The sequence below is a fragment of the Pomacea canaliculata genome, linkage group LG7, assembly GCF_003073045.1.
Source record: "Pomacea canaliculata isolate SZHN2017 linkage group LG7, ASM307304v1, whole genome shotgun sequence".
Classification (NCBI taxonomy): Eukaryota; Metazoa; Mollusca; class Gastropoda; order Architaenioglossa; family Ampullariidae; genus Pomacea; species Pomacea canaliculata.
In genome coordinates this window covers 29555068-29577969 of record NC_037596.1, presented here as the reverse complement: position 1 = coordinate 29577969, position 22902 = coordinate 29555068, and the positions used below count along the sequence as shown (strand labels likewise).

Sequence of the window (22902 nt, the reverse complement as noted above, 5' to 3'; positions counted from 1 at the left end):
AAAATCATATCGACTATACCCACATCGTTGTCGGTTAATGCAGTACAGACAATGGTTATCCCAGGACTTAACGTGCTAAAGACCTTAAATATTTCAAGGACAGCATTAAGTGAGGATAATCCCCCATCTCTCATGAATAATCTCTCACTTGGTGTCCAACTTTCCTCAGCACTCTAAAGTGCCAGATGTCCACTCAACTAATGAAAGTAGTTTGTCTCCCACTTAAGTCAAACATCCTGGCTTTAGGAACTGAGTTGAAATGCAGTTGTTCTTACCCCCAGGTGCTAATCATCATGACAATAAGGTGCACGATGATGATGATGATGATGATGATGATGATGATGATGATGATGATGATGATGATGATGATGATGATGATGATGATGATGATGATGATGATGATGATGATGATGATGGCACAAAGCTTATCTTCTATCTTGACATTTTTTGACTTTTTTTTACGTTAGCTAGATCATTGCCTATCTCTCTCTCCGATCGTACTACCTAAGGTACCCTTCTCGTAACTCTACCCACACTGTCATGTAAGTGTATATTCCATCAACCTTCTCCTCGGCTCGTCAGTAACATCTACGTGATGACAGTAGAAAGTGCGTCACTTGAGAGAGGAAGACTTCTGATATCTGCTCGACATTGTTTGCCTGAGATAAGAAAACAGAGTTCCGCGCACTGAAACTTGCTCCTAAGCCAACGAAAGTGTCGCAGAGATTAAAAGAAAGAGAGGATGAAGCAGGCTTTCGGACTCTTTCTTAAAGATAGTATTGTTCGGTTTTCTTCGATGGACCAAATACTTGACAATATAATAATCGTACAGTTGACACAAAAGGTCATAAATATGTGTTTAATTCTTCTGAAAGAAGCTGTCTGTTTAAAAGTGACTTGTAGTACGGAGAGGTTCCACTGTGTGTGTGTGTGTGCTTGTTTTTATCTCGATACTTGGAATTTTTTTAAATCTCTTTCTTTTCCATATGCATCCTCTTTTAAATGTTTGATAGGTGAATGCTATCCAGGTCCCGTTTACTTAACGGATTATTGTGACTAGTGTCGATAAAGACACCATAAATAATGTTATTTTTATAAAAAGGTCTAAAGTACTTTTGTTTTTCATTTGTCTTTTATTTCTCTTCCTGTTATTGTTATCGATAGTATAAGCGGGTAGCCGGAACTACACTGCTCATACATAATGTTGTCTATCGTTTTACACTACTCTGTTTGATCTCTATAAATACCTAGTGTCCATGTTTTTGTATTTAATGTGAGTGGACATGGACAATTATAAGCCTTACTTTACTGATAGCTTAGTACGGGTTCTTCAACAGTGGTTACTAGAGTTATCGCTTTTAGAAAAATTTAAAGGCGTAGTTGACAGACTAGGAAGGCATGTTCTTACACTCCTTACACTTTAGACTATTTAAATCGCTGAAAAGAAAAAAATAGAAAACAAGACTCAGCAAATATATATAATAGAGGAATCTTTTCTCAAAGTAATCTGTGTATCTGTACCAGTGACCGTAAGAAACAGGGGACAAGGGAGAAGTAGGAGAAAGACTTATGTTCTTCACAACGAAAAAAAAAACCCATTCAGTTCATCTTTGCATGTCTGTAGTTTGGAGAAATAAAACATTAACACACAGCTCTGACTAGCTAAAAGACGGTTATAACTAACAAGTAGTTCAGCCTCACAGCATCATTACTTATCTCCCCTCAAATGATTTTTCACTCACAATTTATTTCCGCTTCTCTTATATTCCAGTTTAATAACTCATGAAATAGTTAAACATGGAGCATTGTTTATTACATTGATATAAGAAACCTAGTGCACGACCTAATACACTAGAATAAATACTGCTAATGATATGACAAACACTTGCGCTCTCCATTCTTTCTGTGATTTATCTTTATATTTTTACACATCCCGACTGTTTCTAGACATCTACTAGACGGCATGGGAAATTTTTAAACATGAAAATAAAAAGCACTTCCATTAGCACATCGTAGCGAACAAAAGATTAACACGACACTCACACAGGATATATTAAGTATTATACTTCAGTAGATTAAAGGTACACAGTTTTAAACACATGAGTTCATATGAAAAAGAAAATGTTAAAAAAAACAGAATGCATAACAAGAAGCCAAGAACGTTAACTACAGGATAATTTTTAGTAAACATAGTTGATCAAAAAGATTTCAAACATTCTAAAAGTACGAGAACTAAAATAATTTTTTTCAATTACACGTAGAACTATTGTTACAAACGATCACTACTGATGTTAAATCGATTTAGCCAGTATTTTTAGTGCTTAACATGATACTTAAAAGAAAACTTATTTTTCTTTGGGTTTCTGCTTGTTTATTTTGATTTATCCATCTAATTTATCAATTATAATGTCTTGACACATGACAAGCAAAAATTGATATCATTTTATCGTTTAGTACATGCTTTATTTCTTTTGAGTTTTTCAAAATTTTTACGGGTTATCCACAGACTGTTTACACTAAACAGTTCTGATGTTATTCACGCCTTTGCCGTCCACTTCCACTCACTCCAACATTGCTGTAGATGTGATCGTTTTCCTCGGCAAGTTCAGCAGTGTTGACATAGATAGGGTCTGTAGCAGAGAAATAGTAATGTAGGAAATACAAACATATACAACCAGTCTTTCAATTATCGGGAGGTCTTAAGAGTTGACAAAGCCAATTTGTACTTTGTGGCCGCGTTAACATGATGGAATTTTGCAACAAAAACATTGGCACAGATACATATTAGTTTTTGGGGTTTTTTGTGCTAACGGTATTCCCGCCATTAACGTGTTTTTAACAACACATAGCATCAGATTCTCGTAATTCCGGAGCAATGAAGAACTGTGACCGAACCTTGTGAAATAGATATTATCACAAATTCCAAGCATTGAAACACTACATTTACGAGTTAAATGTATGAAGAAACGTTTGCTCACATCCATGCGAATATATGCTAGATATCAGCAATGTATACTAGCTGAATACTGAATACATATTTTTGCCTTTTTATAAATTTCATATCTGCGTCCAGTTTATATAAACACCATAAAAGAACGTAGACTTGTTGTTTTGAAAAATTACAATATTAAATTTTCAATTTACTTTGCGTTCACCTTTGTTTTATGATATTTTATATCTAAGCCCAACTTAGAGACTATAAAGACCTTGGAGACTCACAAGAATCAACTTTCTCTTCATTTCGGGTCTTCTTTTCACTGTCGACAGTTTTCTCCTCATGATACACGTTCATCACACCTCCAGCTGGTATTTCTTCCAGACGCACTCCTGCCGACTGTTTCCTCTCCGAAAGAGTCTCTCTTGTCACACGGCTCTTATTTCTACCTGTTGATCCATTAATAGGTTATCAGGAATAAAACGTTTAAAATGGACATATCAAACCAGACATTGGCTTCACAGTCTATTAATTTGTTTCTCTTTTCCTTCGTACCCAGCATCTTAAACAGAAGACATTCGTGTTTAGAAAAATAAGGTTTGCTGAGAAAAAACAACAAGTGTTTATAGCAATATTCATTCATGCATTCATGTCTTCTTTACTTAGTAATTAATGTTGCTTCTCCTATACTAGTCATCTGTTAGTAGTAGTCGTAGTTGAACTAAGAAACTCACGTTTCCAGTGACAGATAAAGAAGATTGCTGCAGCGATGACTGTGACCGCTCCGCCAAGAGATGAACCACGGACGGTCAACAAAAAACTTGATCTTTCTCCAGTGCGATCGACTTGTAAAACATAATAGTATGGTCGGATAACAATCATGATTGCAAGGAATTCAGTATTTCTATGATTTCTACTTGTATCCATTTTTTAAAAATTTAATAGTAAAAGTTTATACTAAGCAGCACCCACATCAGTATATAGAAGAACATTTTAAAAATATTTACTGCATAGTTGTATATAGCTATTAAATTTAGTTATCAGCAATATAAAAGTTGTACGTAGTACTAGATTCCTAAGGGGTGTCAAATTTTGGGGGTTTTGGATTTTGTAAATTTACAAACCTGCTTAATAAAGAAATTTCTAAGCGTTTTATTATTTGTGAGAACACGTTCAAAATTTCATGGGTCAAAAAATACATAATCCTAGCTAAATCGATAATAGCAAAAACAGAGACATAAGTATAGAGTTCTTGAAAACAAATAAAATGGTTTTAAGACATATATTGTTTGATAGCAGACTGTTAATACTCACCATTACGGTTCACTTTAAATATGAAAGGCAGGTGCCCGAGGCTGTTGCTAAAAATAGCCTTGTAAAAACCTTCAGCAGCCTGTGAGATGTTGAAGACGGTGATGGAACACGTGACTGAAGCACGTGAGACGAGGTTAGCAACGCAGTCAACAAGCGTCGAGTTTCCAACGTTTTTGCCTTCAATACTTTCATTCAAGACTGGTCCGAGGTAGGTGATATTTATCAGGTGAGGGGTGGGGTGGGCTGTCATTTCAATGCTGAGATGTCCTTCATCACCGATACTGGATAACGCTGGCGGTGGTTCGTTAGTGGAATTAATTGTAGGAGCACCTACAGAACATGACAATTAGTTGTACAAATTTCTTTCAATGTTTTCTATCTATCGTGCTCTCATAATTACGTATGCAAAAATGTCTCCCTTTCATTACTTCAAGCCTTTCACAACCTATTTATAAAAGTACACATTTGGTGACGTATATAACATATAGGAAGTCTGCCAAAGATAAATGCAATCTTCTTGTTTGTTTTACATTGACTACGTAAATCTGATATTGTATTATGCATCGCGTGTGCTACTGTATACACAAGAGAAGTAAAACATCCATCAAAATTATGTGTATTATGTATACAACTGTAGTCTTTACATCTTTCGATAAAATGATCATTATTCTTCGATTCCTGCATACATGAATACATGAACATTATATCAGATTGCATGGTAAAAATGGTGAAAAAGTTTTGTATTCTGGTAATTAGTAAATTTCTTTCAATGTACTAGGTTACATGCTTGAATAAATTAAGACTTACTGAGCACAAAGACCGTTAAAACTGTTATTTCAGGTTTTCAATTTGTCTGTCATAAGCCTAAAAGAGCCATGTAGTCCATGACAGCTACAAGAAATTAGACAATACTCACAGCAAACCTGTATGACAAAGGCGTCACTAGCTTCCCTGTAAACAACTCCATTGTAGTTGTACCTGGCCACACACTGCACTCTGAGACCTTGATGTTGACTGATCACCTTATTAAAGATCAAGTTTTTCCCCATCGGGCGATAAGTACCTTCTCTGGAATACACGTACCACCAGTAGTCAACATTTGACTGAAGAGACTGTGCTCTCTCACACTCTAGAGACATATTCGTTCCTTCCAGTGGCGGATATGAATGATAGTCAAACAGTATGCGAGTATAAAGTGCTGCACAATAGGACAATGAGTATATTAGCTGATAATAAAATAATAAAAATGTAAGATCATACTTAGCTTTCCCGTGAAAACGTACCTGCTAGAATTGTTTAATGCTGAACTATTTTAAACAGGTTTTTAAAAATGCTATAAGAATAAGAATTAAGTATGAATGCAAATGTCCATTCCGGTACAAGCGTTTTTCTCTCGTGAACAGAATTTTCCTTTTAATAAACTTCCACCACTAATCTGACGCTGTATTCGTTAACTCGGTATAATGGGCTGTAAATAATTATATATATACTGGTATAACCTAACAGAGAGTTGTACTGAAAATGTGTAAAAGAAATTTGATTTACGCATTTTTGTAATGCCGAGGAGAATGAAAAAAAAGATCATATTCCACTGTGAACACTAGACAAATATCATTTGATAAGTAACATTCTGCTTCTTTGAAAAGGAGTCAGTATTGACATTAGGAATATCTTTCTTTTCCAGATAGAATGATGCAGATAATGATGCAATAAAAAATGTTGTTTCCATAATTATGAGTAAATTAAAATTTTGGATACCCTAAACAAGCGTTTAAACATAATGTGCTGCATAAAAACTAAAATCATTGCTAAGATTTTTTTTTATTTATTAAGAAAAATGCTTACAGTCATTGCAAATGATGTTGTAATACATGTTGCAGAATCTGTAGTAATAACCTGCAGTAGAATCTGCAGCCTGCTGGCACTCAAAAAGACTAGTCTCATTCCCAAGGCAAATAAACATGGACATAACTGTAAGGCGCTCTCTTTCTCCATATAAACTCATCTCAGTTACTGATGCATTTGTAAATATCGCAGCATTCCTATACATGAAAGAGTGCCTTTTTTATTAACATGTTATTATCGTGTGCCTGCTATTACTGTTTAAATGTTAAGGTAACAATATAATACTTTATATATACAATATAAACTTTATTAATCCACAATGAAAACTGAACTAAAGATTTATAGATGTTCATGCACTAGCAATACACAGATGAATATATATATATACATGCTGACAACAGTGAATTAAATTTTAATAATTATATGCCAACAGGTATAATGAGGGTACGGAATGCCTTCCTTAGAATTGGTTAGCTACTTAAGTCTGTCTGCTTCATCTCGGTTATCTTGAAACATGTATTAACAAGTAAGACTATGCTGTGCCTTTTACCTACGGAGAGTTTGGGGAACCAGGACATGAATGAAAGTGATAAGATTCTCAACCCAGGACTGAAAGACATAATGAAAATTACAGAGCTGACAGAGAAAAACCTGACATTTTCGTAGGAGGTGCAGGCGTTTCAGTGTCTTACTGAGGATCACTGCAGTGTTGACGCCTCATTTAACCTGGTTCTAGATTGTAATTCCTAAATATTTATGAGTTGACTGTCTGGAGAACATCACCATATATAATACTGATAACTATATCAGGCATGCTCGCCCTTAAGTCAATTTGTCAGTTCATTTGTTCTCCGTTTAATGTTTTCATAGCTGTGCGAATCGAGCAATAAATTTGGATTTTATATTAATAGCGTTTGACTTACAACGTGACTATTTATGTGGATATCTGTAATCTCTTTTCGGAAAAAAAGTAAAAAGCTTATTAATAACTTTTTAATATTTTTATATTCTATTTTTTATTATATAGACACTTTTTTCAGTTTGAAGTATTGTATGTAAAAGCGTTTGTGAAAGGGATGTGTGGATGGATGGATTGATTAACAGACGGATGGGATTAGATATGCGGATTAGTGAGACTATTAAAAAAGTTTTTCTTTCATATATATATATAACTAATTCTCATGTCTCATTCCTTTTCGCTATATGAGTTCATTATTTAGACTTGTTCACAACTTGAATAAAAGAACATACGATGATAATCCAAGCTGTCTGCAAACGACTTTGGCCATATCATAAGATGTGCACAATTCGATCCAGTTGCCCCCTCCAATTTGCATCTCTGCACGACCTTTGTAAAGGCTAGAGCTTTGAGTATTCCTTAAATGCAGTTTCACAGGTTCTGTAACAGTCGGGTATGACAACTGTATCTCCCTTTTTGTGCCATAAACTGATTTTTATTTATTTTTTTTTTTTACAGTTACGATTGTTAACTTCGCAAAGCAAAGAACGTGCGAAACTAAATGACATTCCTTTCTCTCTTCTTAATGGAGACTTCGAGAATACCTTTCGAACTGGTGTGCCATAACCAGAACTTATAATGGAAACAATACCAACAGGCGAGTGTTTAATTTGTTGTGGAATTTAGAAATGATCAACAAATTTATTTTCGTGATATTTCACTTGGAGTTTCAGTTTTAGCCCAAAATCTCTCAAGCTTTCTGCTTTCGTACACTATTTTTATTATTTTGTAATGTACACTGAATGAGTATTATTGTTTTTAATCATTAATGGTTATGGTGTTAAAAATTAAAACAAGTATGGGTTAAGATATACTCAGAAGCAGATTGTATAGTTTTTATTCCAAGACTTTGTGGATCTCTTTTGTTTGCAAATATCATTTCTAAACTTAGTTGTGTCAAGGACCTTACTGTTTCAGGTTTGTAGAAGGAAATCATAGCCATTGCTGCAGTAAGATTTACATAAGGTGTCCTTTGTTATCTTTTTCTTCCTGTATCTATTACTACACTCATCATGACAAACGCTAACACTCGCACTACTCATGCACTAACCGTCTGCTTCGCTTCGTTTGCTTGTTCCGGGTTTCTTTCCGGTCGCTGTTTCAATTGTTTGACCTATTGTGTCATTCTAGGTCTGTTTTGCAGTTTCAAATTAATGTGTGATACTCTCTGCATAAGTCATATTCTGGGGATTTTTGAGAAACCAGTTGTGCTTTAGAATTAGATAACAGCTAGAAGGTCATATAAAGCATAAGATAAAGTGTTTCGAGGACATAAGACTCCAATGATCCAGCTGCTAGAACAAGGACAATGATATGCAATTAGTCGATCATACTTAAAATAAACATTATTTTTAAGTTTTATCCTGTGCAGACAGAAATTTATTAATAATATTAATGTATTGTCGTATTAAGCCCTTGATTCATTTTCAAGTTGTATTATCTATTAAAAGACAGCGTGTTACATTGGCCTATTTTTTAAAATAGGTTTTTATTATAGAATTCTAGTGAACAGACAATATTAAGTGCGTCAGTTTTAGTTCTGTAAATATCTCTTCTCCTTTTGTATCTCTCAGCATAGTCACAAAAAACATGGGATACAGGAAACCAGAAAATATGAAGAGCGTGTGCTCACGAGTGCTGCAGATGATACCAACATCCTCACTGTGACTGCAGTCGTTTTCGGTAAACCCTCTATGGTCACACTCATCCAAACTAGTCTCCTCGCCTGTACACATCAGGTCGTCAAGGATGATGAGGCCCGAGCCTTCTCCGTACATGAATGACGTCACCACCAACGCTTGAGACCTGTTGAACAGTTAATGTTTGTTTGTTTCGAGAAATAAGCAAATACTTTCCTTGACTAATGCAAGGAATCGAGCTAAATAAACGAAATCTCAGAATTTATATATCAAAATGGTGAAAAAAACATTGCAAGTGTGACATACGAAGTGTAATGAAATTGCGCTTAAATGCAAGACCATAAAATGTTACACACCTGACGAAGCCAAGCATCCTACAGGCCACCTGTGCCTCTTCTTTCCCGAAAGCATCGTCACACACTGTGCCCCATGTTCCATTGTACAATATTTCAAGGCGGCCGTTCCACGGAGCAGTTCCATTCACAAGCCGAGATTTCAGCTGTGCATCTAATTAATCACACAAATTCATTTGTAACGAGCTACTGAAAATTGTTCTATCCCTGATTTTGCACATCAATAAGTTCCTGCTAAGTAAGATGTTTTGTTAAATGTGTATGATGACATAAATGTGTATGATTACAATAGTAAAAACCATGTATATTCTGGGGAAAAAAATAAATGTACCAGACAGTTCACAAAGAAAAAGAAGCCCCTTTATTACTTCATATTATTCTTTCTACGTTGTAACTAAGTTTTTTTTTAATTTTCATCAGTCATAAAGAACTTTTTAAAAGACACCTTACCGACATATGGCATCAGAAGAAGAAAAGCTGAATAAATACAAGTCACCACGAACATTGCAATGATGTCTGTCTGGTGGCAAAGATGCACAAATTAAAATGTTTCAATATAGGAAGAACTGGAGAGAAAAAAAAGGAAGGAATATTGACTAATAATAACATTGGTTTTAGTTTCGCACGAATGTTTTCCTCGTCTTTTTTGTGACTTTTTATACTTGTACAGATGTCTCTGTGTGCGTGCTCGTATGCTCCTCTCTCTGTGTGTATATGTGCTTTCATGATTGTTTATAGATATATCACCTATATTTCATTTTCTTTTGCTTGTTTCCATTTAATTTGAGTGCAATTGTCAATATTTACTATATTTCTTTGGTAGTTTGGGTAGGCATCAAAATTAGTGATGGTTTAAGCCTTCATTACATTGTAAATATTTATGGACAGAAAACTAAATGTAACCCAGTAAGTGTGTGAGAGAGAGATAGAAAAAGAGAGACAGGGAGTGAGTGTGAGACTGGCAGTGCCGTGTGCCACCACGTATCTCTCGTCCTCTAGGCTGGACTCCTGTCTGGAGCTTAACAGCGCATAATAAGGACCGACACTTGTCTACCAGCTTCAGCCTCTACGGTTTGTCACCAAACAGCTGCTGGTGATGAAGCGCTGTTACAACTTTACTCCTCGAGAGCCCAGTTTGAATGCGACGATTCTATGCTCATCACAATGAAAATGAGCGAACTGTACAAGTCTTTGTGTAAACACAGGAAGTAACTTCATAAAGCTTACATTATTAACTTGTGTCGCCCTCTATCGCTGTGTGTGTGTGTATATGCATTACGCGGTGACTTGATATATTTTTTCCGTTCTCATGCAGTTTCTACTACTAGACATTCTGCCTGAAAAACAGAAGTAGTGTCTTAGTTGTGTTTTTCAGCTCAAGAGCAAGTTTTGTGTTCCTAGTCACTTTCTCTCTTTCTCTATAATAAAAGATAATGTTAGGGCGGTGAGCGATGAACATGGCGGAGCCTGGACTTGTCTGTGTCTCTGTGTGAAGAAAATGTTTCTGTTAGTTCAAAAATAATTTCCGGCCTGTGTGAGTGGATTAAACATTTTCAGGAGTTACTGTTTTATAGTAAGGGTCAAAAGTGTTCCTTTAAATGGATTCCCAACTCAATTATTGTTAAAAATGAGAGAAATCCTCAGCAGAAAAGTCCGGCAGTTGGGGATGACACTGTGATGTGACTTTTACTCACTTCTGTGGAAAGCTGCTGAGCTGTGTCGTGCGGTGGGTGTGGTACGACTGTGTTAATTGTCTGTTCTCCTCTGATTCAAAAAATTGATGGCCCCTAAAAAAAGACCAAAGGAAAGAGGAAACAGGAACTAGCTCCGACAATAGTATGTTGAGCACTCCCACTCAAAACACTACAGACTCAAAAGGAAGAGAAGTGCGACAGTGTGAGAGGACAGATAATGTGACTCAAAACAAGTAAACCTCAGTCATGCGACCGACAGACCTACTCACAGAAGCCTTTCCCACTGTAACAACTACAAGCAATAAAATGGTGAACCGTTTAGAAAAACTACAACAAGCGACTGAAGTGTTGAGGCAACAAGTTGAAGTTATACATCTTAAATTGTTAATTTTAGTTTTATTAATATCTCTTTTACTCCTTTTGTTTCTCTCAGCATAGTTACAAAAACATGGCATACAGGAAACAGATAGGAAGAGATCGTTCTCACCGGCGTTGCAGATGATGCCAGCGTCGTCAATGTGACTGCAATTATTAGTATAGGTATTTCATACGAAATAACTACACTTTACATCATCGCAAGACCATAAAATATTACTCGCCTGTAGAAGACCAACATCTTGCAGGTCACCTGCGCTCTTCTCGAGACCATCATCACAGACTGTGCCCCATGTTTCGTTGTACAATACTTCAAGGCACCCATTCCACCCCGAAGGTCCATTCACAAGACTTGCAGCTGTCGATCTGATCAGTTTAAAAGTTTAAATCTGTTAACTTAATCTGGAGCATATCTAACTACCTTTATCATACATAATAAAGAATTTTTGAAAAACAAAGCCTTAACTACGCGTGGGAATAGAAGAAAAAAGCTAAATAAACACACATTATCACAAACATAAATATTGCTGTAGGTGACTGTGTACACTCGCATGTTCCTCTGTGTGTGTACTAGCGCCTGAAACACTTAAAATAAATGTAAGAAAAGTATTGTAGCAAAGCAAAAACACAAGATGGGAGCCAGCCTTACCTTTATACTCATTTTCTATTTCTTGAAATGCTAGGAACTATTCATGTCAGCTGGACGGGATGGGAGATGAGAAAGTGGAATTTAATTCACAGGCTTGGCAATGACAGACTCAGTAACCAGGAGACTAGGGAGCCTCACCACGTGAACCAAAGTCTATAAAGTTCAGAGCGAAATGAAAACATCTGGACACTTACATGTGACATACAGGTTACACACAGTTCACACAGTTGACATTATTATTAAAGTCTGGAAAGATGTGGCTAGTGTTCACTTCCCACTGAAAACATCTTTTACTCAATGTCCGTGTCGCTTATTTGGTGTGCTCTAGAAATAAGCAGCCATCTGTAGCCATGTGAACTATAGATACAACAAACTGATATGATCAACATTCCAGGTCTTCTATTTCTCGAAGAACCTAAAACGCAACAACCTGTAAAGATTTCGTAGAATTTCAGGTAAAAGATTTTAACTTGCTCCACTATTGGGTTAACAAGGACCATACTCTTAAATTTTAACAGCTCTAAAGATAATTGTCTCTGAAAATGAATAAAGTTAAATTGTATTATGCAATGCTGTAAAAATCAGTCTACATATATACAGAACCAATAACCTCAACTCAACATCCCACGTGACCTTAAGGTGTCTGCCGACAATGTGATTACATACAACTTTACTTACCTCAGCTCTTTCTTAATGAAGTTAATTTCAGTCTTCGATACAAAACGGGCAAATACGGCGGTAAGACTTGAAAAGTTTCTGGTAATAAGGCTTGTAGTGAACGAGGACTGTTGTTCGTGAAAAGCTGGTTCATGACGAACCATGTGTCTTGTTGTTGTTGCTGTTGTTCTTGTGTGTGTGTGTAATAATACCTTTAACGATAAGTGTAATTTCAGAAAATGACATCAGTGGCAGACGTTCATCATCACCGTTTGTTCCAGTGACCACGGTACAGGTGTAGTTACCGTCGTATATCGTCTGCTGTGCTGCTATGATGTGTAGCTCCCCAGTAGAGATGTTTACTTTCCCTGACCACGTGATGGAAGCAGGAGGCGGGTTGCTGTCAGCGTCACACACAAACGTCACATTGCGACCCTTGATGACCTCAGTGTAGGTGGACAGTGGCTGACCCTGATTGTCACTCCGTGTTATCCTGATAACCGGGCGATCTGTAAACAAGCCGATAGAATGTGATTCGTTGTACGTGCCATCTATACATCAGGCAAAGGTCTTCATTTTCACTATTTACTAACATCTCCCTCATACCAAAAGTAACAGTTTCTGTCGAAACATGTACACGGCTACACATTTACACATACAAACACACTTAACATTGCACGCATCTCGTACATAAAGCGCTTTTTTCTGTGGGATCTTTTACTCGAAACTCATTTGCGTAAAGACACTATATGCTGTCGATGACTAAGTGGCCTTATTTCTAACATTCATTGCCTCTTGATCCCAATACTCACAGTAAACCTGTAATTGCAGTGTATCACTGGAGACAACTTCACCATCACTGTATATAGCCTCACACCTCACTCGCCTTCCATGATGTTCCCTGGTCACTCTAGTGATGATCAGGCTACTGCCATCAGGGAACCCTCCTGCACTTTGTGGCCACGTGTACTTTATTACATCAGACCGCTCATTGCTCGCACACTTGAAAGTAGAATTTGTTTCCTCCATTAAAGGATATCTGCTACTTCTTGTAAGGATGATGACAGGAGCTGTTACAAAACAAAAGGTTTCTTTTTGACATTCAACTAAAATTGAGAGAAAGACTAGTCAACTGATTGTCTTATTGCTGCTTAAAATATGTTCTAAACAAAACCATAGTACATTACTATTGCTAAAGTAAAACCAAAATACCTTTAGAGAAATTTGTAGCCAACGACCTTATGTCATATCGCTCCCTACAACATTTTCTACGAAATAAACCTATGTATACATTTTACATATATTTTACATCTATGCATAGATTTTAATTCACATTAATTAACATATATTGGCAGATTCTGAACATTTATTTAATTTGATAATTATTTTTTTACTACCGTCCTACGTTGGCTAAATACTGTTTGATTTACAACTGTCATTTTGTATAACATAAGCATGTATGAAAATGTAAAAGGAAAGTAACTATACAACACTTATCACCGAGAGTATTTAAAGTCATAAATAGATTAATAACATGAATTTTAGTTTTAAAGAAATCAAGTTAACAAAGCATATAATAAGTAAGAGGCAGTAGTAGTGGTTAATTTTTTTTTCAAAAAAAGGAGTTTCTATTTACTTAGCTACATTTTCAGAAAAGTGTTGTAAGATTTTCACATTTACAAAGATATGTAACATGAAAGAACTAAAATATTTCCTTCCTGTATTTACCATGCATACTTGTAGTTTTCTATCATTAGCTCTAACATATAAATGGTAAACACATTGATGATTTTTGTATTTGTAATTACTGACTCATGATTACTGACACACTAAGTCAATCGGGCTCTGCGAAATGGTTTCATTTATTATTGCCATTTTGTTTTAAATTGTAGCAATCAACGTTGCTCTACAATATAGCTTAATAACAGCTTAAGAACTTTTAACATAAAACAAACAGAAAATAGAGTATTTTAAAACTCAAGCATCCAATAGTCTCTCTGCAAAAAGAAAGATTGAGACATGTCGACTGTACTCCAGATTAAGGTTACTTTTATATGGGGTCGTACATCGCCATGTTTGTATTGTGCAGACAAAAGAATACCTATATACACACAAAAAAACTGAATCAAAATATCCGTATAGAATCCACAGACATCGCAATATATATATATATATCCGTCACATGTATTCTCGCATTAAGTCCTAAACTCATTTGAAAGCAATATTGTTAGGTGCTAAAAAGTTATTTGTTGTAAAAAGTACATCAAGTGTATCACCTACATCTCTAAACATTCTTGCAGGCTTGATATCTCTTTTCTAAGGAAAATGAAGTTACCATTCTAGGATTTTTGCATAGAAAATGCCAAATACGATGAATTTATTCTTTAAAATATCTTCCCTTTTTCCAATGGAGACGAGAGAATAGAAACAGCCGGTCCTTACCTGTGTTGCAGGTGATAGCAACGACTTCTGAGCAGTAGCTGTTGACGGAAAACCATGAATGGCTACAATTTTCTAAGCTGGTCTCCTCGCCTGTGCACGAGAGTCCATCAAGGAATAAATAGATTTCCTTGAACTCGAAACTCTTTGTATCCACGGCGAAAACTTGCGACCTGTTTGACAGTCAAAATGTTTGTCTATTGACCTATTACATTTACCGACATACAAAAGAGACATTTCAATGTACACACAATTGGAAGTCGAAATTAACACTTTATTTCGGAATCAGGTTATACATATTGCTTTTATTATTTAATGAAGGCTTAGGCAGCCAATATATTTTTCAATCTGCCAAGCGGATATTTATGGACGTAAATTGTTTTACTGTTTTAAAAGATTTCATGCCTTTAAAACCACTTAATGTTCCCTTTTTGGTTCGAAACCAATAACTAACACAGAGAGAGAGAGAGCCGTGCTTATATACACACACACACGTATAAAGTATTTTAACCTAATGAAAAAGGGAATTTTAAAATAGTATGGAGCTCAGTCGTTAGAATAAGGCAAAACCCATATCATTACTAAAGAAAATTCTTTCAAAGCTTAATATTTATTAACTGCACTTCTTGAATATGACATGCAAAACAAATATGATTACACTGCACATAAACGTAAGACTACATCAAGTTACACACGTGTTGAAACCCAGCATCCTGCAGACCACCTGTGTCTCTTGTTTTCCAAACTTTCTGGCACAGACTTTGCGCCATCTTCTTTTGTAGAACATCTCAAGGCGGCCATTCCACGGGGCGGTTCCATTCATAAGCCGGAAATGAGACTGTGCACCTGATCAATCATGAAAATTAATTAGTAACGACCTACAGCAAACCTTATTACCAACATATTTGTACATCCAAACCTTCGTGTTCTGCTGTTAATTTCTGTCAGACACTATTGTGTTAAATCTTTAAAAAGTGAAGGGATCTGATTATGAGAACATTATTTTGGTTATTTTAAAAATAAATAAGTGAATGTGCGAGACAGCTGACACTAAAAAGAAAATGTCTTTATTGCTTTATATGAAACTATATTAAACTGCCATAAGTGATGATTATTGTAAAGTACACCTTACCGACACTATAATTGCCCACACACTGTAAAGTAGCATTTGTTTCCTCCATTAACGGACATCTGCTACTGTTTGTAATGATGTTGACAGGAGCTGTTACAAAACAAAAGGTTTCTTTTTGTCATTCAACTAAAATTGAGAGAAAGACTATCAACTACCTTGTCTTATTGCTGCTTACCATAATTATGTTCTAAACAAAACCATAGTACATTACGATTGCTAAAGTAAAACCAAAATACCTTTAGAGAAATTTGTAGCCAACGACCTTGTCATGCTGCTCCTTACAACATGTTTTATGAAATAAACCTATGTATGCATTTTACATATATTTCCCATCTATGCCTAGATTTCATTCCACATTAATTAACATATATGGGCAGATTCTGAACACTTTTTTATTTGATAATTATTTGGTTACTACCGTCCTACGTTAGCTAAATACTGTTTGATTTACAACTGTCGTTTTGTATTAAACTTTCTGTTATTTTTTAAGTTGAAACATTGCTCAATTACTAAATCTCTTACTGTTTCATATACAGTATTGTATTATTGTAACATTGTATGACAAACGAATGTATAACACCGTGTAACGAGTCGTGATTCAAGGCCAATACTGTTTCTAGTTATTTTAGTTGTTTGTTGTCTCAGGCCATAGGTCTGAGCTGGGTACCATGGGAGAACAGTCACGCGTCTGACGACGCAATCTCTACGTGAACATTATGACGTCATTCAATGAGGGTTTTTTTACGTAAGAAAAGGTGGCGAGGGGTAACCTTATTTATTATACACCAGCACAAGGGATACAGCGGGTATCTTTATGGAAGACAGACCTTGGACGTACTGGCATCTTGTACTTAACAGTCGCTAACTGCACCTGCCAAAGGGTTGTACTCAGTCGCCATCCTCTGTCGAACTTTGATTTCCACCATTAACGTTTCGCCTGTTTGGACACGTTCAGACATAACTGACTTGGGATTTGTTTGGATATAATTCACCGAATAAAGGTCCTTACCGACGATACACAATCCTGGCTATAATTCGTCGGATTTCTACGCCTATAGTGTGTGTGTGTGGACACCGAGTCGTTTCACTGCTCGTATCGGATTACCTGATGAACGGAGTGTCAAATGTCGGAGGGTAGAACTATTTTCATCGTTTTCTGTCACATTACATTGCCTTTTATTTTTAAAACATTAAATGTGTTGATGTTGCCCTGATATTTTTGTATGAAAAAGGGTAGAAGAGTGTTTTACATGTCGATGTTTTTGCACGCTCGCAAACATTAGTAACGCACTCTTCCCAAAACGTTACACACCGCGGAGTGTCTCTCGCTCACTCCCTTCCGACACACCTGCAGGGTCACACAAATGCACATTCTAAAATACTAATAAACAAAATGATTTGCCTGAAGAAGTCTGCCTATTTTTTTACTAAACAAAACAAAATAACGTATACAAAAACAAATCCTAGCTACGATCTATAACAGGGGTGGGCAATTAATTTTCCCAAGGGGCCGGATGAGAAACTGGGATGGTTCTAGAGGGCCGGATGAGAAACTGGTATGGTTCTAGAGGGCCGGACTAATATAGTTAACTCAGTTTTACCCAATACTGTATATATAGTATATTTACTGGTGGGCGGCCAGCGGGCGGGCCGGTCAGAGACAGGAGGCGGGCCGGATCCGGCCCGCGGGCCGGCGTTTGCCCAGGTCTGATCTATAACCTATCTTGAAACTGATATTCGTGTATACACAACTTTCCGTTAACTAAGAGCAGTCAGATCTCGGCACTGGTGAGGGTTAGACAGATTTCACATAAGCATGTATGAAAATGTAAAAGGAAAGTAACTATACAACACTTATCGTCGAGAGTATCTAAAAAAATAAATAAATAGATTAATAAAATGAATTTTAGTGAAAAAAAGAATCAAGTTAACAAAGCATATAATAAGGAAGAGGCAGTAGTAGTGGTTAATTTTTTTTCACAAAAGGAGATTCTATTTACTTAACTACATTTTCAGAAAGAAAAGTGTTGTAAGATTTTCACATTTACCCAGATATGTAACATAAAAGAATTAAAATATTTTCTATCTGCATTTAACATGCAAACTTGCAGTTTTCTGTCATGCAGTCTAACATATAAATGGTAAACACATTGATGAGCTTTGTATTTGTAAAAGAAAAGTTCTTACAGTTAGTGCAAAGGATGTAATCCTGGCATACGTCACGACTCATCTCAAGCTGACACTCAAAAATGCTTGCCTCATTCCCGAGGCAAAATATCAAATTGGTTATTCTTCCAACCATTTCATAGTATCTCTCATCAGGTAGTTGTCTCACAATCGCTGCTTGCCTAAACATTGCAAAATGCCCTTTTCTTGAAATATTGTCAGGGTTATTATTAAATTTTAATTAACATGGTCCATGGGTTCTTAAGTCATACGAACTTTAGTGTTAAGCATCTGTAGCGTGCGAAGTTAGATAAATAAATAGATTAGCGTGTCCTTCAGACGAGAACATTCTTCCTTTATAAGCGATATTTTATGTCAAAAGAAAAACACTCTTTATGGAACAAAGGAAGTGTCATAGCCTTTTCCTAATTTTTTCCCCGCTATATTCTTATACGTGAGATCGCTTTGTAACGCTGAAGAAACTCGTGTCAAGTGTTTTCATTAGGAGAGGATAGAGATATATGGATAGATGGACTGACGGGGGGACATTTTGGGACATGTCTTTTAACTCTGTGTGTGTGCGTGCTTGCTTGTGTGTGTGTGTGTGTGTGTGAATCGTTAAATTTCCAAATGACTCGTCCTTCGAGTTATGTAATTTCAGTAGAATGATTATTAGTTATCTTTACACAGAATGTAACCCTAACAGAGAGAAAAGAACTCACGATTGTAAGCCGAGGTGTCTACAGACGACACTGGCAGTGATGTTAGACGACACACACAGTGTCTCCCAATGACCATCTCCGATGTCTACCTGTAGAAGACCTCTGTTATGTGTCATGTCCTTGATATCCTTAAAACGCAGTCGTGTGTGTTCTGGGAATTTTTTAAAAAGCAATATATCAGAGATTTACTTAGGTTTCGTGAAAGTAGATGGTAGTAATTCATGTTCTCAAAGCAAAGAGGTAATAGCATAAGGCCTGGAGTAAACCAGTGGTTCTCAAAGTGTGGTCCGCGGACCACTAGTGGTCCGTGGGCATAAGTCAGGTGGTCCGCGGCTGACAGTCGTTATATGTCAGCGAAGTGATGTTTAAAGTGATGCGTTCCTCGCATTAACATTTTAATTACAAAGAACGAGGTATACGTAGTTTTATGTCAACTTATTACTATTTTACTTTTACAAAAGGATTTAGTTTTGAATTAAAATGAAACAAATGCGGTAATTTAAATTTGAAATTCTTAGTACAGACTGATTTTTAGGCCTTGGTGGTCCGCCATATTTTTTACTTAGGCCTTGGTGGTCCGCCATAGCTTTTACTTAAGTAAAGTGGTCCGCGGTCCGAAATACTTTGAGAACCACTGGAGTAAACTAACCTGTATTTTATCAAGATAACAACACTTAAAAACATTCACTTTAAATAATAATAATAATCCTTATTATTATTATTATTATTATTATTATTATTATTATTATTATTATTATTAATATTATTATTATTATTATTATTATTATTATTATTATTGTTGTTGTTGTTGTTGTTGTTGTTGTATTGAAATTTTTAAACAGTTCCTAGTTGTTCAAATTCATGTGTGTTCTTTTGCTTCTCAAGAATATGCTACATATTTATATGGTATGTTAAAATAATTGTCATGACAGCAGGTTACACAGTAATATAATAGTAATAGTAGTATTATAATTATTTTCTAAAATCCAGTAATTTAAAAACTCATTTTATGTTATGTCTGTTTATATCTGGAAAGTATAATACGTGTGATGCACAATCCAGTAGAGATTACAACTGCAGTTTTTAGAATTAAATAACTGACACACTAAGTCAGTTGGGGTCTGTGAAATGGTTTCATTTATTATTGCCAATTTTTTCTACAATTTTAGCAATCAACGTTGCTCTATAGTCTATACTATAACTTAATAACAGCTTAAGAACTTTTAACATAAAACAAACAGAAAATAGAGTATTTTAAAACACAAGCATCCAATAGTCTCTCTGCAAAAAGAAAGATTGAGACATGTCGACTGTACTCCAGATTAAGGTTACTTTTATATGGGGTCGAACATCACCATGTTTGTATTTGTGCAGACAAAAGAATTCCTATATACACACAAAAAAACAGAGTCCAAATATCCATATATAATCCATGCACATCGCAAAATATATTTATATATCCGTCACATGTATTGTCGTATTCAGTCCTAAACTCATTTAAAAGCAATATTGTTAGGTGTTAAAATGTTGTTTGTTGTAAAAGGTACATCAAGTGTGTCAGCTACATTTCTAAACATTCTTGCAGGCTTGATACCTCTTTTCTAAGGAAAATGAAGTTACCATTCTAGGATTTTTGGATAGAATATGCCTAATGCGATGAATTTATTCTTTATATTATCTTCCTTTTTTTCGAATGCAGACAAGAGAATAGAAACAGCAGGTTCTTACCTGTGTTGCAGGTGATAGCAACGACTTCTGAGCAGTAGCTGTCCGAGGAAAACCGTAAATGGTAACAATTTTCTAAGCTGGTCTCCTCGCCCGTGCACCTCAGGCTATCAAGGAATAAATAGATTTCCTTGAACTCGAAGCTCTTTGTATCCACGGCGAAAACTTGCGACCTGTTTGACAGTCAAAATGTTTGTCTATTGACCTATTACATGTACTGACATACAAAAGATACATTTCAATATACACGCAATTTGAAGTCGAAATTAACACTTTATTTCGGAATCAGGTTATACATATTGCTTTTATTATTTACTATTTTATTATTATTATTTTATTATTTAGCCAGCCAATATATATATAGCGGATATTTCTGAACGTAACTTGTTTTATTGTTTTAATAGAATTCATTCTTTTAAAGCCACTTAATGTTCCGTTTTTCTGTTCGAAGCAAATACCTAACACGGTGTCCAGTCACTTAATCCCCAGACACTTCATCCCCGACACTTCATCCCCAACACTCAATAACAATTTTCATATCATATTGTTGAAGAACATTAAATTTTCTAGCTTATATGAACTTTAACTAATGTTGTAGATGTTCAAATGACGTTGAAGTTAAAAGCATGATTTGAATTTGAATTTCAATTAAATTTTTCGCTGACTTCATAATTTTTATAGTTAAAGATTTAGTTTAGGGATTAAGTGTCTGGGGATGAAGTGTCTGGGGATTAAAAGTCTAGGGGATGAAGTGTCGGGGATGAAGTGTCGGGGATGAAGTGTCTGGGGATTAAGTGACTGGGAACCACCTAACACACACACACAGAGACCTGCTTAGATATATATATATACACACACACACAGGTGTAAAGTATTTTAACCTAATGTAAAAAGTAATTTTAAAATAGTACTGAGCTCAGTCGTTAGAATAAGACAAAACCCATATCATTACGAAAGAAAATTCTTTCAAAGATTTATATTTATTAACTGCACTTCTTGAATATGACATGCAAAACAAATATAATTACACAGCACATCAACATAAGACTACATCAAATTACACACGTGTTGAAGCCCATCATCCTGCAGGCCACCTGCGCCTCTTGTTTCCTAAACTGAGAGGCACAGACGTTGCGCCATCTACTTTTGTAGAACATCTCAAGGCGGCCATTCCACGGGGCAGTTCCATTCATAAGCCGGCCATAAACCTGTGCATCTGATCAATCATGAAAGTTAATTAGTAACGACCTACGGCAAAGGGATCTGATCATGAAAACATTATTTTGGTTATTTTAGAATAAATAAGTGAATTTGCGAGACAGCTGACACTAAAAAAGAAATTGTCTTCAGGGCTTCTGCTAAGGCTAAATTCTTTGGGGTCCCAGGGACCCCTTCTTCAGATTTTTAAGGGGTCCCTGTTCTTCGCGCAACTTTGGAGGGGACCCCATTTACGAAAATTGAAGGGGTCCTCCGAACTTTTAATGCGTACTGTACGTAATTTCTTGCGTAAGCAGAAGCCCTGTGTCTTTATTGCTTTATATGAAACTATATTAAACTGTCATAAGTGATGATTATTGTAAAGGACACCTTACCGACATAAGTGATTACGAGAAGAAAAGCTGCAAAAGCAGATGTTACCACGAACATCGTCATGTTTATTTGTTGTCCCAGATGCACAGGTTAAAATGCGATGTTACATAAGAAATCTGAAGAGAAGAAAGAGATGTATAATGGCGAATAACGGTTTCTGTTTGACTACGATGTCCCGGTGTGTACGTGTAGTGTACAAGCGCGCCTTTGTTTGTATTAAAACTACACAGCACACTGAACTAAGCTCAACATCAGGCTTAGTGTAACACAATGCCCGCAAGTAATTTCACCTAACAAAATAGAGGCTTTGATGCAACATATTACTTTTACAGCTTAAATGTTGGAACATTGACATATGACTTAGTGTACTGAAAGTCAGCGCTCTTTTTTGCGTGTTTTTTTTTTATTTTTATTTTTTTCTCTCGAATGCTGACAGCATCCTCTTTCACGAGCATGACAATTAATCGCGAGATTTTTAATTACTATTCTATTACTATTGTTATTTTTACTGTCAGTTTTCGTTAGTAATTAGAATGTTCTTAGTACATAAAGACTAATATACTTACAGTATGCCTTAAAGAAGAATACACCAGGCGACTCGCTGTCCTGTATTCCAGTGTACTGCGCTTATATAACCACTTGGTAGGA

General features: G+C 35.8%; 2 protein-coding genes across 2 annotated transcripts in view; both read right to left on the bottom strand.

Moving 5' to 3' along the window:
* Nucleotides 1–22902, bottom strand: part of LOC112567604 (cartilage matrix protein-like) — a 95992-nt gene that overhangs the window by 40058 nt on the left and 33032 nt on the right. The gene's annotated exons all lie outside the window — the stretch shown is intronic.
* On the bottom strand, nt 1728–12885 carry LOC112569301. The gene is made up of 10 exons (XM_025247061.1): nt 9556–12885; nt 9109–9259; nt 8746–8918; nt 7346–7493; nt 6095–6291; nt 5166–5447; nt 4250–4579; nt 3670–3780; nt 3220–3384; nt 1728–2630 (listed from the first exon to the last, which is right to left on the bottom strand). Exons 1-10 carry the CDS (start codon nt 9608–9610, stop codon nt 2533–2535), a joined length of 1710 nt encoding a protein of 569 aa, XP_025102846.1. The 5' UTR covers nt 9611–12885; the 3' UTR covers nt 1728–2532.